This window comes from Chelonia mydas, chromosome 5, assembly GCF_015237465.2.
Source record: "Chelonia mydas isolate rCheMyd1 chromosome 5, rCheMyd1.pri.v2, whole genome shotgun sequence".
Classification (NCBI taxonomy): domain Eukaryota; kingdom Metazoa; phylum Chordata; order Testudines; family Cheloniidae; genus Chelonia; species Chelonia mydas.
In genome coordinates this window covers 55,582,751-55,595,985 of record NC_051245.2, presented here as the reverse complement: position 1 = coordinate 55,595,985, position 13,235 = coordinate 55,582,751, and the positions used below count along the sequence as shown (strand labels likewise).

General features: G+C 40.7%; 1 protein-coding gene across 39 annotated transcripts in view; it reads left to right on the top strand.

Annotated features, from left to right (window-relative positions):
- Window positions 1–13,235, top strand: part of MEF2C (myocyte enhancer factor 2C) — a 158,465-nt gene that overhangs the window by 103,638 nt on the left and 41,592 nt on the right. For 32 of the 39 annotated variants that reach the window (XM_043546642.1, XM_043546623.1, XM_043546621.1 and 29 more), the window contains one exon: window positions 10,361–10,504. In XM_043546642.1, coding sequence (XP_043402577.1) covers window positions 10,361–10,504 — 144 coding nt within the window. Of the gene's footprint in view, window positions 1–10,360; window positions 10,505–10,566; window positions 10,705–13,235 lie in introns of all 39 variants that reach the window. The other 7 variants (XM_043546626.1, XM_043546625.1, XM_043546631.1 and 4 more) reach the window with 1 other exon arrangement.

Below are 13,235 nucleotides of genomic sequence, written 5' to 3'. Positions count from 1 at the left end.
TCCAGGGGAGGAGGGGAAAGGGATTGAACAGGGCTGTGCCCCCTCTTACATGAAAAACCTAACCACTGGGCTATGGAATATTCTGAAATAGGGGCTCCCTCAGTCGCTTCTGTTGACACTTTTGCGCTGTGGGTTAACTAAGAGTCGTTTGGCCACAGTGAGAGAGCAAAAATAAGCAGGAGAATGACTCTGTAGACTGGTGAGTAGGGCATCTACCTGGGAGACCCAGGATTCAGTCCCACCTCTCCAATGACTTTTTAAATTATTTAGCCAGAGCGGAACAGGTTCAACAAGAGAGACTTAGGGTCTATCCCGCCCTTAGTCAGAATGTTCCATAGCCCAGTGGGTACTGTACTCACCTGAGAGATGGTAGATCCTGTTCAAATCTCTTATTGCCCACAGGCAGAGGAGGGACTTGAACTAGGATCTCCCACATCCTGCGTGAGTGCCTGAAGCACTGGGATGACAGTTACGAGGGCAGCGAGCTTTGCCTCCTTCTCTCCCTCCCCCGCTGTTTTGCATGAGTTCACATATGGGGCCAGAGCCAATAAATGGCCTCTAAGCATAAGTACCAGCTCGGGTGCCACAGGAGAGGCAGGCAGAGGAATGCCTATCTTCCACCAGTTCATGCATCGCACTGCGGCTGAGAGAAGCAGCAGTGTGTACGCAGAGGCAGAAACGTAGGCAACAACTTAGTACCAAGTGAGCTTAGGCACCGACAGGATTCAGCAGCAGTTAAATGGGGATTTTGTGAACCCCAGTGGGGCCTGATTCTGGGATTGAAGCACCTAAGTCCTTTTGTGAATCTAGCTCTAAGTGACTTGGCCAAGTTCACAAACAAAATCCATGGCAGATAGAACCCAGGGTTTCTGAGGGCTAGATTAGCCCCTAACCACTAGACCACCTCTCCTTCCAGCTTAGAAGCTTATGATTGTATACATAAGACCTAGAAACAGACAGATTCTGCAGCAGTAGATGGCTCTTGTATATGAAAGCTTCTGGCCAAGAGGATTTTTCAAAATCTAGCCATGGGTTCTTTCTTTTTGCTGACACATCCCCTTGGAGAGTGGTTGTGACCTAGGTGAGAGCAGACTGGCAGGAGCAGTATGTCTTCTGAAGGAGTCGTGCTGCAGGAGGGGAGTAGTGTGAAGGGGACTGGATCTCTAGGATAACCGAGTAGTCGGAGAGCTGTACCCCATCTCCCTACAGAGGCCAACAACCCCTACTCCCTCCCCACTTAATGAACGTTTAGTTAAGAATCTTCCGAGTTTCAACTTGCAGAGTTTCCAGCTGTATTGCATGTCTCCTGTGGGATTTTCCATGAGAGTGTATGATCTGGCTCATTGGTTGTAATGGAAGCAGTGCTAGTGAGCAGATGAATGCATGTCATGGTCTAGAGACTTTAATAGCTGTTTAAAGATAAGTTCTATTATGTACTAGAAACATTTGTGTGAAGTGTGTTTAATGTACGTTATTAAATTAACTGAAAAATCTTAATAGATAATAGATCTTAAAACAGCTATGAAAGTCTCTCTCTTTTCTCAGCCATCTGCTAAATGCTTCCACAGTCAAAAGCTGTGGACCAAATTCTCCCCGCAGGTATGTATATGCACACACTGAAATGAATGGGATATGCTTGTGTGTATCCTGAGGTCAGAACTTGACTCTATCAGCAAACTGGCAAGTTGGTGGCTTCGTATTTCTTTGGTAACTAAGGCCTGGATTCTGCAAAGAGACCTCCCATATGGATTCTTTTTAAGGGATTAAGCCTTTCATTTGTAACAAATCATTGTTTTAAAAAAATATTGATTTGTACATTTTACAGCTGGGTGAAGCAATTATACAATTATAAAAATAAATGGCAGTTTTCCTTTGCATTTGAAAGACACAGCTATTCAGAGGTGTTTGCTGCTTGTCATATCGATAACCTCGTTATTTAATACTCTGTAATTTGATCCACTGTAACATAAATTCGCAAATTCTTCAAAAGAGAAATCTGTTCTAACATTGATACATTTGTTATTTTCATGCAAGACCTCCAAGGAAAACCCAGGTGCTGCAGGAAGTGGTGTTGGTGTCTCAGTGGGTGGCATTTTCACCGCTGAGTCAGTACTGCACCAGTTCCCCAGCACACTGCTACTGGAGGTACTGTCTTTTGGATAAAATGCATAACCAAAATGTTGTAATCATCAAAAATTCCATGGCACTTTTGTTTGCCCCACAGTCTAAGGAAAATTTAATTTCCAGTGATTATAATCTATCCTACAATTTCAGTTATACATCATTTCCTGTCCTGAAAATAGACGGTTGGTTCTTTCTTACACAGGATTACCATGATATTTCTACCCCAGAGGTGGTTGCATTTTAATGGATGGTGATGCAATCCCTATACATACAATTCTTAGAAGCACTGTAGGATCCTTTGGAATGATAGGTAATACATACATGCAAAATGCAATTCATAGCATCTATAATTCTTGATGCAAATAAGTTCTCATTCACAAATGTTCTTTTTTGAAATATGTGGTTTGGTTTTTCAGATTTTCCCAGTATCTTTCATGTGGAATTGTGTATTAAATGTTGCAGTTTATGTCATGAAAAACCAGCAGTTGTCTTTGAATGAAATAGTTAACTTTTCTATGGTAATTTATAATTAGGCCTACAAATTTAAGGTATTATACATGTGAAGAGTTAGTAATACAGATGTAATAGACTTTCTGTTATACTTATGTAAATTTGGAGTAACTTCACTGATCTCAGTACAGTTGCTCCAGATATACCCCCATGTAAATGAGATCAGAATCCAGCCTCACGCTTCCCTCTTCTCCTAATTTAGACACAGGTGAAAATGTTGCTAGGGCTGCTCCAGGTTGAGGTTGAAGAAGGATTATAGACAGAGAGACAGAAAAAGGGGGAGAGGGAGTGTAACAATCAGTGTTTATTTTGTAATGGCCTCATAGTCCATAACAAAGCTGAGCTGATTCTGCTGAACAACTGTAATGTTTTACTTTCCATTCATATATTCTTGCTGTCATTGCAGTAAAACTTAACAAAAATCACAATAGCCTCTTCTATTTCAAATAGGGCTAACCATGGAGAACTCTGCTCCTCATTATAACCACAAACTAGATTAAGTTTACACAAAATTAGGCATTTTTAATGAATTTTTACCTTGAGACATTTGACAGGTGCTGTATAGCAGCTGGTATTACTTAGAATAAGGGTGAAAAGAATAGAAGGCTGAGATTGCACAAGGGCAGTGAGGGGCAAAGGTAGCTTAAAGCCACCTTCCTGCCTCCCAGTATTCAGAACCTGGCCAGGGGTTTCCCTGGTCCCTGGTGTAAAGGGCTATGAGCAATCAAGAATAACCAGAGAGCATAGCTATTCTCCTGGCACATCCGCTATGTCTGGGGCTCTGTGGGAGGCCACAGAGAGCCGTTTGCAAGCTCTGTGCCAACTGGAGAGCCAGCTTATGTTGGGAGTATTCCCCAGGAGAATGGAATGCTGCCTTTTAAACCCACTTTAGGGCAGTAATGAATTGGAGACTAAGTATTTATCACTACTTTGTTGTGTGAATTTTTGTCACTGAACTGAAGCACATGTAACATAGATGTATGGGGTAAATTCTGGCTGGACATTGTACATAAGGACATGCCAAAAAAAGTGGGGGGGAGAGGTGGGACAGATTTGGAATGTGGGTGTGGAGGTTTTTCTCCCTTATTCTGTCTTCCCCCAAAACTTGCAGAGATGCTCCTCTACAAACCCTGTCACGGTAGCTGTGAAGAGCTTTCTAAAGTGAAGCTTAGCATTTGGCTGTGTGGGTCTCCAGGTGGACATATTGCATGCAGTGGTCACTATTCAGTCCTTGAAACACAAATGCCCCCTGATTACTCCTTCTCTGCACACTATTCTTGGCACTATATTTTCACAGTGGAGCTGGTTTTGAAAGTGCACTTCATTTTTAGGCAGTGTTTTCAAAATTATGTTTATTTCACTGAAAAAAATTGGTTACTAACATCTAAAAATTAATTGTGTTTGAGATTAAATTGTCAAAGAATACAAATATAAAAAAGCTGAAATATCATTTATATTGGCTGTTGTCAGATTGGTAGCAGTTCAATGAAATGCTGTGATCCCAGTTAAAACAATAGCATAATGATAGCAATAAATCTTTACAGCATAGATTTAATTGCTCCATAGCCTGAATATATACATTCCTTATTTAAAGAATATCCATGTTGTCTGAAAATACATATAGTAGTTTTTATCGCCCCTATATAGCATACTCTGGAAATAGTAAGTTTGGATCTAGTGCTGTATTATGGTAAGTGGAACCTGGTTTTTGTTTGTTTGTTTTGAGAATGGAGACTTAAAAATAAAAGTCTTGTCCGATGTGGATCTAGATTTGGACAAAAAATTGAAATGTATTGAGAGCTGGTATACTAGGGGAGCATATACACAAAGTGTAACAGTTATATTTTTATACCCTTTACCCAGATAAGAGCTGAAAATCGTGACAATATTACAAGTACAAAAAGCAGACCACTGAAATACAGGGAGATTAGCAGCCCCAATCAGCAGAGACACGACAGAAAAAGCCATCTATGGCCATGTTGCAGCACAGGCAGTTGCGATTGGCTGTTGTCATTTGGCCTTTGCCAAATTAGACAACAGGTGCAGAGTCGCTGACAGGTGTGGATATCTAGGATGAGTAAAATTGCTGATGGCTAGTGATGTAGCCTCGTGTCAGATTGTAAACTGCTGAGCTCTGACAGAGTGAGAAGCCAACTTGCATGTTTTCAGATCACTTGATGTGCTCTCTCTCTCCCTCCCTCCCTCTCACATTCTCTTTCTCCAGTTTCAGTGGCCCCAGATGAATTCCTGGGTGACTAAACTCAGACCCTAGCAGAACCCAAGGATGTTGTTATCTGTGTGTTCTGTCAAAGCCTGGGAAATGTGATCTTGTCAATTGAGAGTTAGTGTAAGAATTCTAAGCCAATTGCCTGGTAAATTTTTTTTACAACCTTTTATTGTATGGCAAGAGCTCAGCTTGAAAACTCAAATTAAGCTTGAAGGATAAGGAAATATGTTCCTTAAAATCTCAGGAATAATTCAGATTTAAAATTGATATAAAAATAATTTACAAATATAATAATTGAGAATAGAAACATTTTGGATGCACTATGAAATAAACATGAACTTTGTTTGTCTATGCATAGTGTATATGGACATGATTTAGCAGAAATAATATAAAGGTTTATGACAATCTCCTCATGTGGTCTGTTTTTGTTTGCTTGTTGGATAATCCAGAAAGATACATGGTTGAGGTTTGTTAAGATGAGATCCATGAATCTGATATATCTGTTTTCTATTTTTTTCATAAGCCCAAAATTGCTCTGCTTAATTTAAACCAATACCAAATTTAAAAAGTGTTTTTACGAGTGGATGAAATTGAACAATGAGGAGTGGATTGTGTCTGGCCCCTGCTCAAGTGTACAAGGCACAAGGAGCCTTCCCTATCATGCATCCCCCATAGAAAGGCCACGCACAATAGCAGTCCCTGCATGCAGGATGCAGAGCAGACTGCTCCCTCCGAGGGCTCCCAGAGGCACAAATTTTCCCTAAGAGAGCAAGGAGGAGGCAGCCTTCTATGACAGACAGACAGACCTTTCTGGCTCAAAGTGGGGCAGACACACTGGAAGCAGTGGTGGAGCTAATAAGGGCAGCAGGGTGGGCAACTGCCCCCACCCCCTTCCAGCAGCCTTTAGATGTGTGGCATCATTACATGCATATTATGCAATTGGCAAGAGGAGGTGTATGACATGAATTTTCACACAGGGCTGGAGAGCGAGTCAATCCCTTAAGCGATCCATGATCCATGTCACAACACCACTCATTCAAGCTTGATCCAGTTTCCCTGATTCATAACAGAAGGATGGTCAGGCCAAATCTGGTTGGCTCTTCAACCCATGTACCAGGTCACAATGCCCAAAGTGGGGAGCCAGGCCCAGGCCTGCGGGACAGGAACCACCACTGCTGGGGAAATGCAGGGCAAGCTTGCTCTCCAGTCCACCACCCCCTGTTACAAGATGTAGCTCTACCACCAACTGGAATGAATAAGCTGCACCGTCCTAAACGTGTAGATTCCCCTGCACTCCATGGACCTGGATGAGGATTTGTTTCCTAGAACACAGACCCTTCCGGAGTTCCCCTGGGCCTTTGTGACTCTTCATCACCCACAACATGGGCCAGTGACTAAATTATATAGCCTGGCACAGGAAAACAAAATAATTCTGCCGTGCCTGTGATGTGTCAAAACACCATGCTTCATTTTGGTTGGATAGCCCTTGTTTATTTGATTGGCACATTACAAGAACCTGAATAGAATAGAACAGGGTCCACATTACATTACAAACATGTAGAAATCCCCTGCCCTGAGGAGCTAACAATCCAATGTGCATGTTGACCTGACGGCAGTTGGTAGTTCAAAAGCCAAGAAGAACAGATACTATTGGCAAGGTTCACCATATTATTTGGTTCCACAAAAAGTGTGATTAAAATAGGTATGCGGAGGAGGAGGGGGTAATCACTTGGCACACGGAAGTGGGAGGCAGTTCCAAGCGTAGGTGGTTGGTGTATTGCTATGAAAAGAATGCTCGTATGCATTAGTTTAAAAGAAGAGGACAGAGGATGTACGTAAAAGACTAGACAATGGTTTGTCTTTGGCACGTAGGTGAAAATAACATAGTAAAAGTTTAATGTGTGGTTATTGAAATACAGCTATATTTGCATAGCTCTGTAGCTTGTTTCAAAGAGACCTTAAACCACACAAGCATTTTATAATTTATACCACAAAGGTGAGAAATTTTCCATTTTGGGGGTTTGTATAAAGTCGTTTGTCTGGAGCAGATTAGGTGACAGTAAGAGTAACAATGTGCTATCTTATTCTCCGAAACATACAATTAAAATGCATTAGTGCCAGCATACTTGTTTCTGTTCATTATTGAATGCAAAAAACCCCAAACCCTACATAAATGGAACATAAAATTTGAGATTTTAGTTGCACAGACGTTGGGGAATTGGGATGGACAGTTCCCATAGCAACCTTAACCCTTTCTCTTTGTGCTTATCATTTCACTAATGTCTTTCATTACATGATTGCATCAAAAGTCATATGGTATCAAAAATTTCATCAACATGTATATGAGCAAGAGGACTGAGTGAAGGCTGACTTCACTATACATTTCCTAACTTTAATGCTTCTGTTGCAATAGATGTTCCGATGAATCTAGCACATGGTTTAAATATGTGTGTCTTGTTCTTTCCAGGGCCTCCATAAATGTAATTGGCCTTTTTGAAATGGCTGTTTCAATAGGACAGTTCAAAATATGAAAGCATTACAACTGATTATGGTCTACCTCTGCAAGTAGAGTACATAGCCATTAGGAGCAGAAGGGGGTTCCAACTACTTGTTGCTGATAGCTTGAAGGTTTCCCATAGCCACATACTGGAAAGGGAGGGAAAATGGAGAGCACTCAGGTTGTTGTTTTTTCTGACAGCTCAATGTAATTTACCAGAATGACAACTGGATGGGTAGTCCTGGTTGGTAATGGGAGTATCAGATAAGGAACACTGTGGGGGGCTCCTTCCAGAATCTATCACAGGATTGGGAATGAGTAGGTTCTAAGTTTGACCATTCAGGGAGTCTTGCTTGTATGAGGGTTTAAGTCCTTACACAGAAAGAGTCCATAATGGGAGCACTGCAAGCCATCAGAAGCAGCTTTCTTGTGGCTATGGGCCTCTAGTGGCCCTGTCAGCCAGAGCTCCAGCCTAGCGGGCTAGGTTGCAATCCTGTCTAGTTCTTTCACATCACAGGACAGGATTTAGCCCTTTATAAAAAACTAAAGTTTAATTTGTGGGGACTAGAGGCCAGAAGAGTTTGATGATCTTTGTCCAACCCATTATACAAAAACGTGTGCGTCAAGTGAGCATTGGTGAGAATTTGTGGCCACCATTTTTGAGTCAGTTGTTATGGATACAATAACCTTCATGCACTGTGCCTCCTTTCAAACGTTAATGTTTTTTCTAAATGTTTTTTATTTTATATTATGAAAAAATTGAAATTACGATATTAGGCTGGAATCCACTCCCTTGGCAAAGACTGGTGAAAGACTCTCTACGCCAGTGACCCCACTCTTCCCTTACCCGCTGTATTTTTGCATTTGGAGTAGGCGATGGGAAGGAAGTAGAGTATTTCTACTCACCATGAACATGAGCACCATGCCAGCTTTGAGTAAGCCAGCATGAAGAGGGCATTGAGGGTGAGTTGGCGAGGGGACACTAGTCTGAGCACACATTCGATCACATGAAACCCCACAACAGGGGCACAGAGAGGTAGTGAACATTTTTCTAGCTGGGGAGGATTGGATTATATTCCCAAAGGCTGCTTGTGTGGTAAGGGTGGAATCTTGTCCCACCCCTTGCACAAAGAACCTGATCCCAAGTCCCTTGAAGTCAATGGGAATCTTTTCGACTTATGTGGGCTTTGAATCAGACCCGAAATCTGTTCATTTAGGCTTTGTGCAATGTGCATAGAGAGCTGAATTTCACATTTGGTGCAAAAAATTCTATCCTAAGATCCTTATAGTGGATCTCGTCACTAGTACGTTGCACATTATAGAGAATTCCTGTTTTATATGACGAGCAGAGTCAAGACTCACTATTCCACTCAGAAAGGAGAATTTCACCCTTAATGTCTCTAGTTATTTATATTAAATACAGCAAACAACAAACATTTCAGTTTTTAGTCAGTCCTTTGCCTTGCCATTGGCATGGCTCAGCTTCTTGTCAATGATAAGTTGCTGGTTTGATGGAGCTGGAAATGGCTGTAGGTCTCTGCTAAAATGCAACAAGACCTTCTAAGACTGGGATATAATTATTATGAGAACCAAAATATAAAATAATGATTAATTCTAGTAGCTGAGGGAAATACAAAAGGCAATAATGCACCAGGTCACTGCCATAGTCAAAAAGACCTAGGGGATTCTGACTATTCCAGCTGGACAGAGAGCTCAAGTAAGATGAAGGCACTCTGAGAAACCAAAGAAAACAGTTGTTTCTGCAGTAAGCTGCCTTTCCTGATCACATGGGTCAAGCTCAGCCAGTTAGCGACATGAGAATACCAGGTGCCTCTCCTTCTCCCTCTCTGCCAAAGAACAGGCTTAAACGCAAAATGCACCACAAGTAGCTGCCTGGTAATGTTTGTGGGTATCCAAATGGAAGACTTTTGAAAACCTTTTGCTCTAGGGACTGTTGAAGCAAAATCTGAGCAAACCTATGAAGGTTGGTTTTGTGTATTCTTGCTTTTGCAGTTCACATGGGTCTGGTTCTGAAATATTTTCAATTTAATCTGGCAAGAGACTCTTCCCTTATGATCCATCCAGGTCGACCAATTAACAAAAAATATTTGAGGCAAGGCGTTCATGCTAAATTGTTAGTTGCTGACTCGGTTGTGTAATCTTTGATGGTTTTTGTCACCATTACTTAGCTCGTTGATGATGTTCAGAGTTATGAAGGTTGCTGGAGCTGCTGAACCTTAAACTCATATGTTTTGACTTTTCAGTCAGCATCTTTTTTAACAGTGTATTTCCCTGTATATTAAATTTCAACACTTCATATCAGTAGCACTGTAATTAGAGTCAACAAAAAGCAAACACAATGCCTAGTAGCTCTTAATCAGAGCAGCATAAGCAATGTCCTCTTCCCCTTTGTCCTATCAAGAGTAAGGAGTGGCAGAGCACCATAAGTGTCATCCTTTATGTAAAATTCAAATCAAGGATTTCATTTAAATGCTCTTCCTTCTTCTGTCAAGAGCATAGATTTTTAAATCTGTGTGCAAAGTTTGTATTTCTTCCTTCTGTTCCTTTTTGGGGTTGGGGGTGTGGGGAGGGAAACATTGCAATACTCCAATTTAAATGTATTCTTGTTTTGATGTCTCTAGTTATACATTTGAAATCTATAAATATGTTATGTGTTGAAACTAATTGCACATTGAACATCTTAAACATGATCAGTTACAGTGCGAAGTATGTATTGTAGCACAAGACACTTTATCAGATTGCTTACTTCCATAGTTTATTGACTGATTCTGATTTCAGAAGGAAGAGGTCAGAATGGTCGCCCGTTTGCCACTGGCAAGGGGGGCCCAATAGCGTTGACCTGGCAGATCTGTATTCACTTTCTTTGCCTAATGTCAAATGTAGCAGTCTCCAACCACGGGGCAGTTTGCAGCACTGTAACACCCCTGAATCTCTCTTGCAGCCTGTGTCAAGGTTTGAACTTTCCAAATTATGTATTTCAGACATTGAGAAAGAAAGGACTTAATGGCTGTGACAGTCCAGACCCCGATGCAGACGATTCAGTAGGTCACAGCCCTGAGTCTGAGGACAAGTACAGGAAACTTAATGAAGATATTGATCTAATGATCAGCAGGCAAAGATTGTGTGTAAGTACTCTGAGCTCCTTTCATTTTTTTTTTACTTTTTGATATTTCTCTGAACCTGGCAGGCATTGAACAAGAAAGAAAACAAAGGCTGTGAAAGCCCCGATCCTGACTCCTCTTACGCTCTCACCCCACGCACTGAAGAAAAATACAAAAAAATTAATGAAGAATTTGATAATATGATCAAGAGCCATAAAATACCTGTAAGTACCAAAGGTTAGATGGCTGTCTGCTGATTGCTGCAGTAACATACCTTAACCCTTTCAGTTCTGAATTCTTATTGAGAGCATTTAAGCTCGAAACTGGCTTTAATGGCCCTCCCATAGAATCAAATAGAAAAAAATCACAAACATCTTTTTTCTCTTGAATTTTCTTCATTTGACACATAGTCAAAACCTCCTATAGGTGAAACCTACGGAAGGAAGTGAAATATACATATATACATTATATTCACTTGATTTACAGAACTGTTTACCACACCACTTGCCCAAATTATATCTAGAAAATAACGATGGAAATCTTTCTTTGTGGATAGGCTAACAAACCCACAGAATACTTTCTGTGGTGATATAGAAAAAATTATGTAGAACTGAAATTCTTTTATATATAGTAGCTAATGCATTTTGTACATGTCACTTCAGTTCTTAAGCCTCAATGCTAAATTCAGTTACAGCACTGAAGGGTTACAGCTAATTGCTCGCTGCAGAGAAACAGCCTGCATGAGAGCCTAATGGTAGGATTCAGACATGTTTGTGTGCTGGGGTGATTTTACAGCTTTATCAGAGGATTTGCTTTGACCTCATCAGCATTTCTTTTAATGCTTTAACATGAGCTAAATTTTGTTTTAACCAAGTCAAAATTTCTAACAATCAGTCAGATGCCTTGCCAGATACGTAAGAGAAATAACTCTGCATGTGCTATTTTGTTTGTACACACATACAGAAAAAAGTAAGTATTGTAACTGTTTAATAACATTACATTTGTGATACAAACTGACAAAAGCTCCGAAATCCTTGATTAAATCCAACATACCTTGTATAGGAAAGAGAAGCAAGCTATATAAACAGAATAAAAGAGTATTTATCTTCATGTACAGCCACGTTTTTAGCCAGTTTCAAGCAAGCATCTGAATTTGCACATTAGTGTTTGCACATTCTGTTGATTGCACCTCCAGAAGTGAGCATGCAGCCATCTTACATGTGCAAAACCTAAATGTGTACATGCAAATTGGAAGGCTGGATACAAAGAGCTTTTTATGTCCCTCAAGCACATGCAAAAGCTGATGTCCAAACTGGAGAGACGTTTGTCCTTAAGAATTTTCTGATTCTTCTTTCAGAGCTTAAATATTGTTTCAGTTGGAAACAAATTCTTGGATAAAGAATTTTTCATATGAGTTAAGGAAAACTTGAATGAGCTGTTCTGGTGTCTCTGGTAAAACCATATTTTGGAAAATCTTTGGAATAGCTTTAAATTGGACAAATATTCATTTAGAACACATTGTTAAAAATGCTTAACATGTGTATGCAACATTTAATTGAATACATATACACTTATATTTCCTTCCCTCCTCCCCCACCTTCCTACTTCCTCTCCTCTGTCTAATTCTATTTGTCAGCAAGAGAGCTTTGAAATTGCCACCATGATTTTGCTAAAAGACTTGACACAGATCTTTTTGGTAAAGTGATGGCTTTATTGAGTCAGTTATTAACTCAGATCTCTAGTCCTTTACCTGGTAAAAATCCTGCCTACTGCAGTTCCTTTCCACTTTCAGATGATGGATACCGGTTGATCAAATCCCCAGGTGACAGAGGCCTTGATCAAATGGGATTTGATTCCAGAAACCAAAATCCCTCAAGTAATTCATTCCTCATGTACAGAACTGAGTTTCACATGCTCCTCGAGAGGCTGTGAGCTCATGTGCCACTTGGTTTTGTTATTCCAAAGCACCATATCTCTGTAACTGTTTAAAGTTTTGCAATCCTAAAAAATTTACTCTTGACTGGGCATCGATCCTGGCAGCTTTTTAACTCTTTACAAGAGTAGGCAACAGTGACCAAGAGAAATCCTCACTAGTGCAGGTAAAAACACAGGACGAAATTTTCTCACAAAAGTGTCACAAAAACGTTGTCTATTTTTTTCATCAAAATTCAAAACGCTGAAGAAAAATTTTACCACCAGCTCTCCTCCTGCATTATAGTCCCAGCTCTGCCATTGACTATTTCTTTGGCTTAACTTCTTTCTACTGTAGTTTCCTAAACTGCATTTTGGATATAATATAACTTACATACCTCCCAAAGATGCAGTTTATTAGTTTTTGTGAAATGGCTTTGAGATGCTCTGAGGAAAGGCACTATAGAATCGCAGGTGTTACCATGATTATGTATATGGCAGGATTCTGACATGCCCTGATGTGGATGCTCAGGAGGAAGACCCTCAAGGTGTCCCACTCCTCCAGTGCACACACTATACAAAGATCTGACACAGTTGCAGTCCTACAAGCCCAAGGATGGCTCCCTCTATGCACACGAGGGACACTCCCTCTCCACAAATGGCTCAATTCTCACCCTCCACACTGGTCTGCAGAGCAGGACCAGCATGCAGGAGATATATCCTCTGAAACAAAATAGCAGCGGACAGTCTCCCTTTGTGCAGTGGGAAGCGCCATCCCTCCCAGTGAAAGCCAATGTCTAATAGGCCTGATGGAGTTCATAGCTAATCCATAACAGAGATTTGT